At 47.5% G+C, this 17,612-nt stretch overlaps 1 protein-coding gene across 8 annotated transcripts in view; it reads right to left on the bottom strand.

Annotated features, from left to right (window-relative positions):
• LOC146809390 (carnitine O-palmitoyltransferase 1, liver isoform-like) overlaps window positions 1-17,612 on the bottom strand; it is a 406,858-nt gene that overhangs the window by 89,008 nt on the left and 300,238 nt on the right. For all 8 annotated transcript variants that reach the window (XM_085616202.1, XM_085616204.1, XM_085616209.1 and 5 more), the window contains 2 exons: window positions 16,909-17,014; window positions 16,657-16,773 (listed from right to left, as the gene is read on the bottom strand). In XM_085616202.1, the coding sequence (XP_085472328.1) occupies window positions 16,657-16,773; window positions 16,909-17,014 (223 nt within the window). The remainder of the gene's footprint in view (window positions 1-16,656; window positions 16,774-16,908; window positions 17,015-17,612) is intronic.

Here is a 17,612-nt window from a genome sequence, read left to right as displayed (position 1 = left end):
TGCTGGGGATTTCATCTACCATGGGAAAGAAGTTGTGAATCTTCAGGTTATCCAACTTCTCACTGATATGGAGGTGCTTTGCCTCCAACAATGCGTGGTTGGACCCATACTTTGAGCTTAATCTTTACTACGTGCATCTAGAAGCGGAAAGGTCGGTCCCTTTGACATGGACAGATCACTTTTTAATCAAATGGCAGATTGCCAAGATAGATAGACTAAATCATCATATCAAAGTAACGAAACATACCTACAGAGCCTGGAATTATATCCAGTCAGAGAAATGTTCCCAATCATTTGCCCCGGCGGTTGAAGACCATGTTAAGTTTGCCTTGACTATCAATCATCAGGCTTTCACTGTAGCATTAAATAGAGCAGCACAGATTAAGCAGCCCAAGCCCTTTTTCCTCCAGACCCCACGCTTCATGGTTCTCTATAGAATTGTGAGATATGAAAGCGGCTTGTAAAAAGCAGGAAGGACGCTGTCGGCAATCTAAATAGACCAAGGATAGAGCAGCCTATAAGTTAGCTCTTACGAGCTACCACGCTCATATTAGGAATACCGGGAGAACTTTCATCTCAAACAAAATTGAGAAGGCTGGTACTTCATCTAAAGAGCTCTACAGAGTTTTCAAGGATTTTACCAGCCCTCGTGCCCGCTCCAGGATTATTCCAGCTTCTCAGCAACTCTGACTCTTTGGCTGACTTCTTTGAGGAAAAGATAGAAGCAATCTATAAGTTTCCCACCAGCCCCCCCCCACATTAAACCAATGGACTACGCACTACCTCCACCTGAATCCTTACCTCTCCTAATCAAGTTTGAACCTTGCATGTTAGACCAATTGATGGGGCTTTTGGCAAAAGCGAAATCCAGTTCCCCAGATGATTTGTGCCCACCCAAAGCTAAAGCTAATCTCTCTTGCTCTTCAACCTTTCCTTAGACATGGCTAAATTCTACTATTCTGGAAAGTTGCAGTGGTCTCACAGATATTAAAAAAAAACAACAAAAAAAACAACAAATGCAGATCCCAAAGGCCTGCCTACCTATTGCCCCATCTCTCTGCTCCCATGGCTGGTAATAATTCTGTACAGCCTGCAGCTTTGATGTCATCTCATAAACAGATGACACCCAGCTGGTTATCTTGTTTGGACAAGATTATGACTGAGTTAAGCTCTGTTTCATGGACTGAGTGGGAAGGTTTGCGGCCTGGATGAAGGGAAACTGTTTGCAACTGAATGCTGATAAGACGGAAATATTGCTTTTTGGCAAAATGCAGGATCTTTGGTACCTTCAGTGGTGGCCTCCTGAAAAAATTAGGTGTCAAATTAGATCAGACATAGTCCATGAAGGATCACGTTTCTGCAATCTGCGGTGCTTGCGCTTCTACCATGCGGCTACTCTGGAAAGTTTTCCCCTAGCTGCCATCCTTTGCAGCTTCAGGCCCTGGTTATAAGCAGACTTGATTATGGTAATGCCTTGCTTATGGCCACTACCACCAACTTATTGGCCAAACTTCAGGTAGCTCAGAATACAGCCACCCGCCTTGCCTACAATTTGCCAGCAGGGTGCTGACTTTGAGAGTTTTTAACTGGCTTCTGGTCAGAAAGTGCATCATTTTCAAGATCTGCTGCCTTACTCATAAGGCTCTGATGGGGGAATGCCCCCTTCCACCTAAAGGACAAAATGAGTCCTGCAAGAACGCTTAGATCAAGCAATAAGATCACTCTTGACTGTTCCCCGCTACCAAACTAGGGAGAGCTTTCTCGTCCCTTTGGCCTGGAACCAACTTCTATTCCATCTGCGCTGCTGCTCGGATGTTGCCAAGTTTAACAAATCTTTGAAGACTTCGCTATTCTACCTGCTGTGGTGTAACTGTGCGGGCTCAGCTGCGAGTTACACCTCCAGGTATGATTCTTTGTGCTATAAAAAGAAGAAAATACCATAACAATGGAAAAGGGTGGGGAGGGGTGGGGGGGGGGGGAGATGGGGAGGCGTGGCCAGCAACATGGCTAGATAGCTGCATCTGCCGAAGCTCTGGGAGCCCATACCGAATCCTGTTAAATATTCTGCTTTCTAATTGACATACAGCAACACCAAAAGGTGCTACTTGTGGCTAATAATACCCTGCTTATGTGACGGCTATCAAAAAATAAAATAAAAGTCCCGAAGAGGCTCTGGTGACATATGACTGAGCTGTACCGCACTCACCCAAAACGGTGGATGGGACGTCGCTACCTCACTGCAGCAGACCCAGCGAGGAAGACGGGCATTCGGCGCTCAACTAAGAAAGGCGCCCAGCTGAGCCAAATTGTGGTTTTGGCTTGAGTCGAGAAGCCCAGAAGATCACAGAGGTGAGAGGGGTCGTGGATGGGCGGAATATCCGGTAGTAGCAGCCCTCTGGAGGCCGTGGGCGAGTTGCCAGAGGGGAAGTCCCAGGAACCCCTGTAACCTGACACCAGGGGTTGCCGAAAAAGAAAAAGGTGACAACCGGGCCTGCTGCGAAGGAGAGGCGAAGTAATGCAAATACGCACCCGAGCCAGAGCGAGAATATGCTGATTGGCCACCGATCGTGGGGAGTCGGGAGAGGCACGGGGGCTACTGCGAGGCTGCTCTGCTCCCGTTGTCTGGACCGCCAAGGCGTAGGCCGCTCCTGACACCCACTGGTACCGAGGAGTTGGTATTGCCTCAGGCAAAGAGGCTGCGCGCTTCAGCAGGCACGCAGATTAGAAGAGCGGCAGGGACACGGAATGCCTAGAACACTAAAGACTATCTCGGACCCTCGAGGAGGGGACCCGCACACTAGGAGTCGCTGATAGAACCCGTGCCTGGACCTTGGTTGGAGGAGGGAGGACTACAAACATAGGAGACCCACTGGAACAGGTGGGGCAGGTGAGAGAACACCCTTGGACTGCGGCCTGACTGGGGAAGAGGCTCCAGAGGCCACCAGAACCCAGAGATACAGGCGCCTGGGAGGCCCAGTGGGAAAACAAATCTCAGTTGCCGTGCCACCATACCGAGAGAGTGGATAAGTGGGGCAAGCCTGGGGAGAGGGTGTAAAGAGACGCGCTATGAAAAGGTGAAGTCTTCTACAGGCTGCAGCAGGAGAGAAGAAAGAGAATCCCCCAGCCCCATTAAGACTGAGCTGATCACCCCGAGCCCCAACCACACGCTTGCAAACCTGTGCCACGGGTAAACTGAGGAGGGCACAGGCAGATGAGACGAGCAAGCAAGGGGAAGCAGGTTATATGACCCGACCTGGCTGCGGCAGACAAGTCCAACCCCAGTGACTGCCACTCCAGGAGACACACTGGTACATAAGGAAAGGAGGAGACCGCAGAGAAGTGTTTTCATATACAAGCCCATCCGCACAACCCCGCTACGGCTAGGGATAAAGATCCTAAGCAGAAAAAACAGTGAAAAATGGACAGATATGCGAAAGTGCTACCACTAACAGAGGGGGATGGAGGGGCCACTGCCGTGCCTGATAACATTGCGCTCCTTCAAGCAATACATGCCTCCAGGAAAGTTCTGGAGGGGATATGGTCAGAGGTGACATTAATGCAACAGGATATCGGTATCGTCTCAGAAAGAGTAACCCAAGCTGAAAATCGTATTGCAGAAGCGGAAGACATATCTCACACCCTGCGCAAAGAAATGTCTGGCCTAACTGGCGACCCTGAACGAAGTATTCTGGAGGGTGGACGACACTGAAAATAGAGCCTGTAGAAATAACTTGCGCTTTATAGGCATTCCGGAGTTAATAGAAGGCACAGATCTCGGCTCCTTCCTGATAACATGGCTCAGAGATACCTTAAAGGCCATTCAATTCTCTACCTGCTTAATCACTGAGCGAGCTCATAGGATGCCGGTGTGAGAACCCCGCTCGGAGCCCCCCGTCCCCACCCCACAGACTCCAATTACTAGATTCCTTAATTTTCAAGGCTGGGACTTAATCCTTTGGGAAATTAGATGAATTGTAGAAGTTAAACATGCCCATGCTAGGCTAATGGTATTCCCAGATTACTCCTGAGAGGTGCAAAAGATGCGTAAAAAACATTTGATTCAGTTAAGGCGAAATTCAGAACACTGCGAATCCAGTATATGTTACTTTTCCCGGCGAAGGTCAAGGTCATCTTCCGAGATAGCTCACACTTTTTTCAGACACTGGAGAAGTCATGGTGCTGGATTGAAGGGCGTCCCCCATTAAGATGAACACTGAGTTCACTGGAGACCTCACACAGAGGAAGCCCCCCCCCCCCCCCCCCAAGGGACCGTTCCCTAAATGAAGTACGGAGAAGAAAAAATGTATTCCTGACTCAATACACAGAATATAAACCAGATGGAAATATCAAGTCCAGAAGTCACCAACCAGGAGATCCTGCAACAACAACTGTAAGAGTGGTGACAAGGGATGAGATCTTGGGGTCTGCCGGAGGCTGAGCAACAGTATGACAGCAAGCAAGGCCCAAAGACATTACCAAGTTAAGCCCTTAGGGGTGACCAGACTGGTATTATGTTGATATTTTTGGGGTTTGTTCATAAATGCTGGAATCAGATGGGGGTGTGGGCATACAGACACCTCAGACTTTGCCTACGCCTTTTTTGGTTCTATTGACCGGTTGAGGGACGGGCGTGGGAAGGGTGAGAGAGTGGGGGGGATGGCGGGGGGGGGGGGGGGGGGGAGTTTGAAGATAGATTTGTTGCACGTAGCAATGTTTTTTGTTTGTGGCCAGTCACTGGGATACCAAGAGTGGGGATGGGAAAGAGGGGAGGTCAGAGCCAACATGAGGCTAACTCTAGCCATCACAGAAGAATACTTAGATATGACCAATGGGCGAGGGAAAATACTATGTGTTGAAGTGGAACGTCAATGGATTAGGGAACAAAGTTAAGAGGGGGTTAGTAACATTTTAAAAGACTCAAACCGGACATTATCCTCCTGCAGGAAAACACACCTGATGGGAACCCACTGCGCCTTCCTGGGAAGGGGGACATACACCACATTTGCACATGAGGGATTTTCTTCGGAATCTAGGGGTGTCGCCATACTAATTAAAAAAACACCTCCCTTTCAAATGAATAAAATCTGGTCGGATCCTCAGGGCACATTAGTTGCAATACACGGGACTTGGGGGTCGAAAAACACACTAATTAGAATATATGCCCCCGCGTCTACAGACACAGACTCTAGACAGAGTGGCAGAGATACTGCTAGAGTACGGACCCTCCACACACATAATCGGAGGTGACTTTAATGAAGTAGCAGACCCATATGTAGACCACACAAGCATAACTACAGAATCACGTAGGTCTACTCCTCTGGCTGAGTTTGACCACCCTGGGCTTGACTGATCTCTGGTGTAGAACACAACTGGTGGATCGCACCTACTCCTTTTCGGCAGCCCATGAAGTTTTCTCTCGACTAGATTACCTCCTCACACCCACGGGAGGGGTAGAGACAGTGGAGAGGCCAGAATATATAGCGAGAGGCATATCAGATCACTCACCTCTGTGGCTAATAGTGGGAGGGGGAATTAGTAGACACAGACAAAAGTGTAGACTGTAATGGTACAGTAGTAGTGATTCATAAATTGGGCAAGCCCCCCCACTGACTGCGGGTCGCATCGCCCTATTTCACTACTCAACGTAGAAACAAAGATCCTGGCCTCTATCCTTAATTCCGGTGATAACTTTGCTTATTCATTGTGATCAATCCGGATTTATGCCTAAACTAGCCACACGATTCAACCTCTGTCGCCTAGCTAATTGGCTGGATATGGTGAAAGAAAGGTCTGCCCGCATGTATTTCTCTCACTAGATGCAGTCGTCCATTGGCCATATATGTGACAAGCATTGTTAAAGTTTGGATTTGAGCCACCATTAATGGGCTGGGTAAAGCTATTATACACCAACCCGAGAGCCAGAGTGAGAGTAAATGGTGAACTATCGACTGCATTCCCAATACAGAGAGGCACCAGACAAGGTTGCCCCCTATCCCCCTTACTGTTTGCTCTAGTAGTAGAACCAATGGCATGCTTGATTAGGGCCCACCCTGAACTGCGCGGGTTCAGAGACAAAGAGGAGCACATACCGGAAGAACGAATCTCACTCTACGCAGACGATATACTAATGTATGTCACCAATCCTAACAAGACACTCCCTCTGATCCTCCAGCTATTTGAAGAATATGGCAGACATGCACGATACAATATAAACTGTGACAAATCCAGTCTGTACACGGTGGACGGGTATTTGGACACTGATGCTCCCAGGATGCCTAAGAGTAGTTCGAGAGGGTTTCCATTACCTAGGTCTATATAAAACCACCAACAAAACAGTGAAATCTTAATCAGAACATCAAACGGGTCCTAGAGGAATTTCGTGATGATGTGAGACGGAAAAACGTCTGCCTTTGACACTCTTGGGAAGGGCAGGCATGTATAAAATGACCACACTCCCGAAGTTACTATAAGTGTTGGAAAACACGTATTGTAAGCTGCCATAGGGAATCTTCCAAGATGATTAACAAGGAACTATGCACGCTTCTGTGGGATGGGGACACCTGAGAGTAGCATTGAAGACTCTACAACAGTCAGTATAACGGGGCAATAGCCTTACCTGACATACTGTCATACTATAGAGCAGCGCGCTTGGTGATATTCAACGAATGGGAACACATATTGGGAGGACACCCAATCTAGCCTTGGAAAGGCTCCAATTCCAGATGCACACGTATCGACACTATATGTATGGTGGGCTGGACAAAGTCCTCTTTTACCGGCCATCCCAAGAACAATGGAGGCCTGGAAGGGAGCTGAAAAGCAAATGCAATGGGACAAGAGGCTAACGAGGGAGACGCCACTCTGGGAGGGTACAAGAATGCCAGAGATAAAAATAGGCTTTGGAGTTTTAGGCACTGGGACAAAATTGGGATCTCCAGATTGGGTGACATCTTAAAAGAAGGGGGATCGGATTTCCTTTGCTGCACTCAAAACAGAATACCAGTTGAGTGACACCTGAAGATATATATATATCTTCAATTAAAACACGCCTGGAGGGCGGAGAGCATAGAAGTCACTGATATCCCCGAATTTGCACCCTTAGAGGGTAGACTTTTACAGGGAGAGATGCCCAGCAAGGCAGTCTCACGTACCTATAGAACTCTAATTAATAATATCCTCGACAACCTGAAATCCCTCAGATCTAAATGGGAGACCACCACAGGAATGATGGAAGATAGTGATTGGGAAGCGGCGTTGATGCACCATCGAGAGGTGGCCATCAAGTCACGCCTTAGATTGATACATTTCAAAATACTACACAGAGTGTACTTTGACAGGGCACGTCTACAAGCAATGGGAAGGACACCCAACTGTGTATGCTGTAAGACAGAAAGGGGCACATTCATACACACAGTGTGGGAATTTCAACAGATTAAATCCTATTGGTCCCAGATACTGAAAGAGTTGAGTGAGATACTGGGAGCGCAACTTCCTATGGATCCCAAATACATTTTATTGGGGGTGCCCACCGAAATAGATCTTTCTTGTAGTAAACTCCTACTATGTAATTTAGGACTGGTTTGGGCGAGAGAGAGGTGGCTCAATTCTGGGGCACCACCAATCTCCCAACACTTGCAGAGTGGAGATCGAGCTTAGATCTGTATATTGTTGCTGAAAGGGTGACATACAAGGCAAGAGGATGCCAAAAAAGCTGGTCCCCCTGGTTGAGCTTCTATGGCCTTGAGATAGAAGAGGGAGGGGGAAGACCCCTGCTGGTACACCAAGGTCTGGAGGGAGAGAAGAAGGGGGGACTGTCTATTGCTACCCCCACGAGTCATGACTGTATGATTTTAAATTGTCATGTATTGAATATGCTAAATGTGCATCCCAATGTATTGGCAAACTGTGTTAGTAAAAATCGTTTAAAAAAAAAAAAAAACATAACACAATGGAAAAGGGTATGAAGTTTGTCTTCAGATCTCATGATGGAACATAGATTTAAGTGAAGTACTAAGCCAGTGTCACATTTTGTTGTAGAAGATGCACTCTTTTTCAATGTAGGAAAGGCTCTGATACAATAGATTTTGAAAAATATGCGATGTTCTGCTTATTTCAGGAGCAATGTGATTTGGTGAAATATTTTCCAATGAATGAATCAGCAAAGAAAATGATTCATTAATTTTAGGCATTGGAATCTCAGTTCAAGGGAGTCAAGATAGTGCTGTAGAAAACACATCAAACCACTGCCCTTGTTTGGATGGAAGGCACAAGTCATATGACAAAAGTTAAAGAGGCCTTCCCAGGGTTTGCAAAACATACTAAGAATAGACTGAGAGGAATTGGGATAAGGAATATGCTACTTACCAGTATGCATCTGTTCTTGGCATGTAGAGCTGCAGAGTCACACACTGAGGATAAGATCGCCATCTGGTGTTGGGCTCGGATGATTGCAGGTTGTTGTTGTCTTCGGAAGAAGCCTTTGGTCACGAGGTTGGTGACTCCTCCCCTGGACAACAGTGCGCATGGGCATCCACTCCATCGTCAGATTGTTTTTCGCCATGATGGGAAAAGATGGAGTGTATAGAAATGAAAGAAAGGATGTCCATGTGTAATGTCTAAGTAAGACGGATGCTGGAACAGATACAGGTCCCGGGGAGGCGGGCGGGCGTGTGTGACTCTGCAGCTCTACATGCCAAGAACAGATGCATACTGGTAAGTAGCATATTCCGTTCGAGGCATATGAGCTGCAGATCACACACTGAGGATAGATTATACAGCAGTGCTTCCCCTTAGCGGTGGTCGCCTGTATCCGTTGCAGCAGCTTGAAATAAAGTTTTTAGGACAGCCTGGCCCACGGAGGCCTGTTGTTTGGCCTGCACATCAACACAATAGTGTTTAGTGAAGGTATGCTTGGTAGACCACGTGGCTGCCTTGCAAATGTCTTCTAAGAGAATGTTACCTAAGAAGGCCATAGAAGCCCCTATTTTACGGGTGGAGTGCGCCCTAGGGGGAACTGTAAGTGTACGTTTAGCCTTGAGGTAGCATATTTGGATGCATTTAACTATCCACCGGGCTATACCTGATTTGGAGATTGGGTTGCCTTTATGTGGTGGTGCGAAAGCAACAAAGAGTTGTTTTGTCTTTCGAAAGGGTTTTGTCCTGTCGATGTAATAAAGCAAGGCTCTTTTGACATCTAAGGTATGTAGGGCCCTTTCAGCTACGGAGTCTGGGTTTGGGAAAAAGACCGGTAGCTCTACTGATTGGTTAAGGTGGAAAGGGGAAATCACTTTTGGAAGAAATTTAGGGTTTGTCCTAAGAACCACTTTGTTACGGTGTAGTTGTAAGAAAGGTTCCTCTAGTGTAGAGGCTTGTATTTCACTTACTCTGCGTAGGGAAGTGATTGCGATAAGGAAGGCTACCTTCCATGTTAGGAATTGTAATTCACATTTGTGCATAGGTTCAAATGGGGGACCCATGAGTCTTGTTAGAACCACATTGAGATTCCACACTGGTGCAGGTGGCAATCTTGGGGGAAGGATTCTTTTGAGACCTTCCATAAACGCTTTGATGGCTGGTACCTTAAAAAGGGACAGGTGTTGCCTATTTTGCAAGTAGGCTGCCAAGGCTGCTAGGTGTAAACGTATAGAGGAATACGCTAGATTGCATCTTTGCAAGTGTAGTAGATAGCAAATGATGTTTTGGATGGAAGCGTCCAATGGATGTATGTCATTATTAGCGCAGTAGATGGCAAATCGTTTCCATTTAGCGGCATAACACGCTCTAGTAGTAGGGCGTCTGGCTTCCTTTATGATATTCATACAGTCTGGAGGGAGATTGAGGTAACCGAACTCTAAGACCTCAGGAGCCAGATCGCTAGGTTCAGTGTTTGAGGATCTGGGTGTCTGATTTCTCCATGGTTCTGGGTTAATAGATCCGGGGAGAGGCGTAGCCTTTGATGTGGAACTAAGGATAGTTCTAGAAGCGTGGTGAACCACGGTTGACGTGCCCAAGTGGGAGCCACTAGTATTAGTGTTAGTGACTGTTGTTTCAGTTTGCGTACCACAAATGGAACTAGTGGGAGAGGCGGAAAGGCGTACGCAAATCTGCCTGACCAGTTCATCCATAGGGCATTGCCCTTGGACTGTGGGTGTGGAAATCTGGCGGCGAAGGTTGGGCATTTTGTGTTTTCGGGAGTGGCGAACAGGTCTATGTCTGGTTGTCCCCACTTTTGGAAGAAGGGGAGTAGAACCTTGGGGTGTAGTTTCCATTCGTGGATCTGCTGTGTGTGGCGACTTAGGAGGTCGGCCACTTGATTGTGGATCCCTGGGAGATGTTCTGCTAACAGATAGATGTTTTGGGGAATTGCCCATCTCCAGATTTGCTGTGCCAGTTGGGACAGTTGGGGAGAGTGTGTCCCTCCCTGTTTCTGTATATAATACATTGTCGTCATGTTGTCTGTGCGTATGAGGACAGTTTTGTTCTTTAGGTGAACTTGAAAGGATTTTAGTGCTAGGAACACTGCTAAGAGTTCCAGGTGGTTGATGTGGAGCAGTTTTTGTTGACTGGTCCATCTGCCCTGAGTGGTATGGTGAAGGAGGTGGGCTCCCCACCCCGTGAGAGATGCGTCGGTAGTTAGCACAACTTGTGGAAGAGGCTCTAAGAACGGTCGCCCTTTGGACAGGTTGATGGTGTTCCACCATTTCAGTGAGCGACTGTCCACCAACACCAGATCGGTAAGTTGTCCGTGAGCTTGGTTCCACTGTTGTGCTAAACATTCCTGTAAGGGACGCATTTGAAGTCGTGCGTGTGGGACTATGGAGATGCATGACGCCATCATGCCTAGGAGCTGCATGAACACTCTTGCTGGAAGAGATGGATGAGTTTGAAATTGAGAGATGAGATTTTGTATACTGGCTATCCTGGCAGTGCTGGGATAAGCAATGGCCTTGGATGTATCTATGGTTGCTCCTAGATACTGATGTAAGTGGGAAGGTTGTAGGTGGGATTTGGGGTAGTTGATAGTGAATCCCAAATCGTGGAGAGTTTGAATCGTGCGATGAGTGTGGAGAACGCATTTTTGGTATGTATTGGCTTTTATGAGCCAATCGTCCAGATAGGGGAAGACATGGATCTGTTGTCTTCTGAGGTGCGCTGCCACGACTGCTAAGCACTTGGTGAACACTCTGGGTGCTGTTGTTACTCCGAATGGGAGAACTGTAAATTGATAGTGTTGCCCATCTACCACAAATCGTAGATATTTTCTGTGAGCGGGATGCATAGGGATGTGAAAGTATGCGTCCTTGAGGTCTAATGTGGCAAGGAAGTCTCCCTGTTGTAGGAGTGGGAGGACTTGTTGGAGAGTGGTCATATGAAAATGATCCGAATGTATATACTGGTTTAGTAGTCTGAGATCCAGTATGGGCCTTAGTGTTTTGTCCTTTTTGGGAATGAGGAAGTATAGAGAATATACCCCTTTTCCCTGATGTTGAAGGGGGACTGGTTCTATCGCATGTTTTGTAACAGGGATTGAACTTCTTGTTTGAGGAGAGAGAGATGATGTGAGGACATTGGGCGTTGTTTGGGTGGTATGTTTGGGGGGGATTGTATGAGTTCGAGGCAGTAGCCAGACTGGATAATTTGTCTTACCCATCTGTCTGTGGTGATGGAAGTCCAGACAGGTAGGAATTGTTGGAGTCGCCCCCCGACCGGAGTGGAATGGTCTGGGGGGAGTGGTGGCAAGTCACTGTTTGGTGGCTGGGGAGGTGCGGGTGTTGTTGTTATTGCCCCGCCCTCGGCCTTTGTTATTGTTTCCCCTATAACCTCCCCGGAAATAACCTCTGTTAGGGGATGTTTGTCCAGAATTTTTAAAGGTGGACGTGGTCTCAGTTGATGTGTTTTTGGAGCCTCCTCTATAAAAGGAGCGACGAAAGGAACCCCGGTTTTGAGGAGACTGCAGTGCTCCCATAGACTTGGCAGTTTCATTATCCTTCTTCATTTTTTCTAATGCAGTATCCACTGCAGGGCCAAATAACTGCTCTTGGTTGAAAGGTTGAGCCAGAATTGCGGTTTGAACCTCCGGTTTAAAACCGGAAATACGGAGCCAGGCATGTCGTCTGAGTAAGACGCTAGTATTGACCGCCCTAGAAGCAGTGTCTGCCGCATCTAAGGCGCATTTAAAGGAGGCATTAGATATTAATTTGCCTTCTTGAATGAGGTCAGTGGCCTGGGACTTAAAGGGTTCAGGCAGATGTTGCATAAGGTCCTCAAGTTGGTCATAATGTGCCCTGTCATACCGAGCTAACAGGGCCTGGGTATTGGCAATACGCCAGTGGTTCGCCGCCTGTGCGGCGACTCGTTTGCCTGAGGCCTCTAAAAGCTTAGACTCCTTGTCTGGGGGGGGCGTTTCTCCAGTTGTCTGTGAGTTAACGCGCTTCCTGGCATTTGATACGACCAAGGAGTCTAAAGGGAGCTGGGCTTTATTGTATGCAGGGTCCTGCGGGGCTGGTCGGTACTTTTTTTCGATGTGGGGGTTGAGAACCCTCGCTCGAACAGGGTCTTTAAAGACGTCAGTGGCATGCTTTATAACCCCTTTAATCATGGGAAGTATATGAACAGTTTTTTGTGACTGCTCAAAGGTATCGAGGAGAAAATCCTCCTCAAGGGGGTCCGTGTGCATAGTGACACCATGGAACGTTGCTGCCCTATTTATTAGTTGGCCAAACCCTAGGTGGTCATCAGGAGGGGAGGGCTTGGAGGGGTAGGTAGTGGGGTCAGGCATGTCAGGCATTGGATAAGACCAGTCATCTACCGGTGCTGTGTCTGGAAAAGTAAACGGGTCGGTTGGATCAACAGGATCATTAAATAAATCAGGGTCCGCCCCTCCCCCTAAGTCATCATTATCATCCTGTGGAGGAGGTGAATGATAGGGAGGTGGTAAAGGTAAAGGTAAAGGAGAAACAGGAGGAGGAGGGGGGGACGGGTTAGAAGGTAAAACAGGAGAAGAAGGACGAAGTGGTGAAGTGGCACAGTCCTTTTTCCGTATGGGAGCTGGGGGAGGTGTAGTGTCCAGCTTCCGTTTTTTATATGGGATGGCAGTCACATGTCCAGTGTTAGGATTGATGTAGATCCGCTTTTGAGTAGGATCTGGTCGAAAAAGTTCATCTGGCTCCGAAGGTGGTGGCGGCGACGCCCGCTTCGGGTCTTTATGAGCCGTTTTTGGTGTGGACGTAGTTTTCGGTGCCGATGATGTTTTCGGTGCCGAAGGATGTTTCAGTTCCGATGGATTTTTCGGAGCCGATGGAGTTTTCGGTGCCGATGTATGTTTCGGTGCCGATGTATGTTTCGGTGCCGAGGGACTTTTAGGCATCGATGTCGAAGAACGTTTCGGCGCCGGTGGAGACTTCGGTGCCGAGGAACGTTTCAGTGCCGAAGGGGATTTCGGTCTCGAAGCCTGTTTCGGTGCCGACAGTGGTTTTTTCGGTGCTGAGGGTGTTAAAGGCACAATCACATGAGGTTTGCTCGAGCCCGAGCCACCTACAGGCTTAGATGTCTTCGGAGCCGGGCCCGAGGGCGGGGCTTCTGAAGAGGATTTCCGGTCGCGACTGGGCCCAGCTGGCGGAGTCTTGACCACTGTCTTTTTGGATGGGGCAGGGGCAGGGGGGGTGGTACTCACACGCTGCCATGGAGTGATCAGGTCATCGGAATCGTCGGCCTCGGACACGATCTCTTCGGTGTCGTCTTCGGGAACATCTTGAGCAAAGATGTCCTCCGGTTCTGGAGCTGGTTTGGCCATAATATGGCGTCGAGCTCTTCGGTCCCGGAGGGTCTTCTTCGAACGGAAAGCGGCACAAGCTGGACAGGTGGACTCGTTGTGTTCCGGCGACAGGCAGAGGTTACAAACCTCGTGGTGGTCACTGTGGGGGAACTTCGCTCCACACTGGGGGCATTTTTTGAAGGGTGTCCTGTCCATCAGCCGCTTCCGGAACCGGTCCGAGTTGATTTCGAAGTCGATGGAATGAAGATTAAGGAGTTAAATTGATTGCTAGAAGTTTTCTGCTGGAGCGGAAAAAAGTTCATCCGAACCCAATGGCGGAAAAAAACAATCTGACGATGGAGTGGATGCCCATGCGCACTGTTGTCCAGGGGAGGAGTCACCAACCTCGTGACCAAAGGCTTCTTCCGAAGACAACAACAACCTGCAATCATCCGAGCCCAACACCAGATGGCGATCTTATCCTCAGTGTGTGATCTGCAGCTCATATGCCTCGAACATTAAATTACTTTCAAAATCTGAAACAATCATGAATTGGGTACTGAAAACTGGATATCCTTAGCAACCAACGAGATGACCCATAAACGTTTAAACATGGCATCTAGTCTTACTGATACACAGAATACAATATTAAATTATGCTTTTCTCCTTTTCGCCTTACTACTTGTGTGTTTTTTGGGATGCTGCACAGTAGACTCCTCCAATGGAGTTTTGTACAGGTTTATTTTAAACATTGGATGTTTCGAGTTTTCAGAGCAGCTGTACTGGACCGTAAAAACACCGTGGAAACATGCCGAGGTCAGACCACTCCTCAAGAAGCCATCGGCAGACCCCAGTGAGCTCCAGAACTACTGGCCTATCTTGCTACTCCCGTTCCCCGACAAAGTTCTGGGGAAGGCCATCAACCTCCAACTCACTGAATATTTGGAGAAGAACAAACTACTAGACCCCTCACAATCAGGCTTCAGACCCAATCACAGGACCAAGACAGCTTTGATCGCCACAACAGACAACATTCACACCCTACTCGACAGAGGAGAATCTGCAGCCATGATCCTACTTGACCTCACCGCAGCCTTCGACACCATCTCCCATCACACTCCCACTCCTCGAACGACTACACCAGGTCGGCATCACAGACGACGCACTCCGATAGATTGCATCCTTCACCGAGAGATACACCTAGAGAGTCCGACTACCATCATTCACATTGCAAGCCAAGCACACCATAGTTCCCCGATGTTCTTCCCTCAGTCAAACACTCTTCAACGTCTACATGTCACCACTCACAGACATCATCAGATCGCAGGAAGCCAGACACTGCGCCAATTCAGGAAGGACCTCAAGACATGGCTCTTCGAATGACCCAAACAAAGCTGCTCACACCCACCCCTCAGCACCTCGAGACCCTAACGGGTGTGTAGTGTGCTCTAAAAAACCCTGATTGATTGAACGTTTCCTACGCTGACGACACCCAGCTCATCCTATCGCTCTCAGCCGACCCCACCATGACTATACTAACTTCCACAACTGCATGAAAAGTATTTTTGCCTGGATGAGGGAAAACTACTTCAAGCTAAACACGGACAAGACTGAAGTCCTCATCTTTGGCAAACACACCGCTCCTTAGATGATTCCTGTGCCTAAAATTTACACCTGCAACCTTGGCATCGTCCTCGACACTAAACTATCTATGAAACAAGTCAATGCCTTCGCCTCAACCTGCTTCCTCCCGCTCCGAATGCTCCACAATATCTTCATGTGCCAATCTATCAGCACCAGGAAGACTGTAACACAGGCCTTCATCAACAGCCAACTAGACCACGGCAACATAACCTATGCAGGCACCACCTCCAACCTCATGCAAAGACTTCAATCAATCCAGAATACAGCAGCCAGACTGATCCTCAACATGGACAGGGGGACCCACATCACCTAGCACCTGAAGGACCTCCACTGGCTTCCAATTAAGAAGAGATGCCACTTCAAGCTCCTGACCCCCACCTAATAGGCCCTCCACGACCTAGGACCCACCTACCTGAACCGCTGCCTTCATTTGCGCTGACCACCTAGGAACCTCTGCTCACCTTGCCCTTGCAGAAATCACTCGCATACACAGCACCCGCACCAGAGGAAGATCCTTCTCCCATCTCACCGCAAAAGCCTAGAACACCCTCCCACTCCACCTCCGCACTGAACCCTCTCACACTGACTTCAGGAAGGGGTTCAAGACCTGGCTCTTCGACTGGGCCCGGCAGCAAGCAAACGGGTGACAAGAAGCACTACACAAATTCCTCTAGATTGATTACCAATTGTAATGTACAGAGATCTGAAGGAAGGTTAGGTCAAACCGTCAACAAAGAATTAGCCAAAGGGTTATCTACATACTACCTGGGTACTTGTAAGACTCATCTGCCATGTACCAACCACTCCAAGCCTCTTCAGACTGGTACTAAAGCTTGAGCACTTCTTTGTGGCACCTTCATAATTGAGCCTGGGTAATCTAAAACGCTTCAACCAGAAGCATTATCTTTTTTAATGACATGGACAACCCGTTGATGGTCTCTGCACTACGGAGGTAATGTGTTAGACATCCATGGACTGTCCAAATTATTTAGATTATTAACTAGAAGAAATATATGAAAAAAGAAATTATAATACACAAATGTAATTCTTGGCTCAAAAGTCAACTCGATGGAACTCCCCTAGAAGGGGTTTAACATATCCCTAATTTGGCCCAGGTAAGACAACTTCATAGACTTTAAAGAGATTCCCCTTAGGATGGCCAAGAACAAAAACATTAATAGGTTAAGGCTCTTGCTGTTTGGACAAAGGTTTTCATCTCACTGAAGTCACTAAATATCTTGAAAGTGTTGAAAACTAACCTCATTGGAGATATCCCACTGTAGCCTCTGTGGAGCTGGCTGTATTCCATCTGTCTCTCCTTTGCAATGCCCTTCTGCGTTGTATCCCAGTTGGAAGCAATCGGTTGCCAGCACAGACTGATGAGAAGAGGTAACCAAAAAGTCAGACAGGTTGAATGTGCAAAAAGTATTACATGGGTGACAGGAAGCAAATTGTTTGTCAGAGTACAGATGATAACAATGCATATGCAACAACAACCACCCTCTACTTACCTCCCACAGGTGTCCGATAATAGGGGCGTCTGCCCAGGAGTGCTCTGCATTTAGACCAACCTTCCCATTCTTAAACACGATAAAGGTAAAAGATTTGTCAAACCACCTACATAGAGGGAGGAGATAAATAAGAAAATCAATGTGTAAAACCAATATCCTACTTCTCCAACACATTTACAGTATGTTCATGAAATCAAAGGAAAAATTGGACTTTCACTTTACAGAAGCAGTCACCACTCGCAACTCTAACAGAGCAACGACTAGTCTGCATTGAGGTCTAACACTTTTCTTAGAAAATAGAGATGGCTTCAATCACCAAAAGGATTATTTCTATAATAAAAGGTAATATAGTTGTAAAACTTTATAAGTCTGCAACTTTACAAGGTTTTTGAAAATCAACAGTAGACCCACGTAGGAGTCTAACATCACACTATAAAAAGAATTTCATTGGATTGAATCAAATGAGACTTCTGACTGACAGAAAACCTTGGACCCTGAAGAGTGTTACAAATCAGACCCAGGTTTCCAGACCAATTGGCGGGGTGGGTGTTATGGATCAGTGGAACAAGGCATATATCTGTGTTGGACCTCGAAGTCAGAGGTGTGAATCTCTGCCTGTCACTCAGTTTTTCATCCCTAGAAGTTGACAAAATGAGTATCAGCAAGTTGGATAACCGTAAACATCTATTGTTCAAAACCAAGAT

Source organism: Triturus cristatus, chromosome 7 (genome assembly GCF_964204655.1).
Source record: "Triturus cristatus chromosome 7, aTriCri1.1, whole genome shotgun sequence".
NCBI classification, from domain to species: Eukaryota; Metazoa; Chordata; class Amphibia; order Caudata; family Salamandridae; genus Triturus; species Triturus cristatus.
The sequence above is the reverse complement of the archived record's forward strand: the minus strand, read 5'-3'. Positions and strand labels throughout refer to the sequence as shown.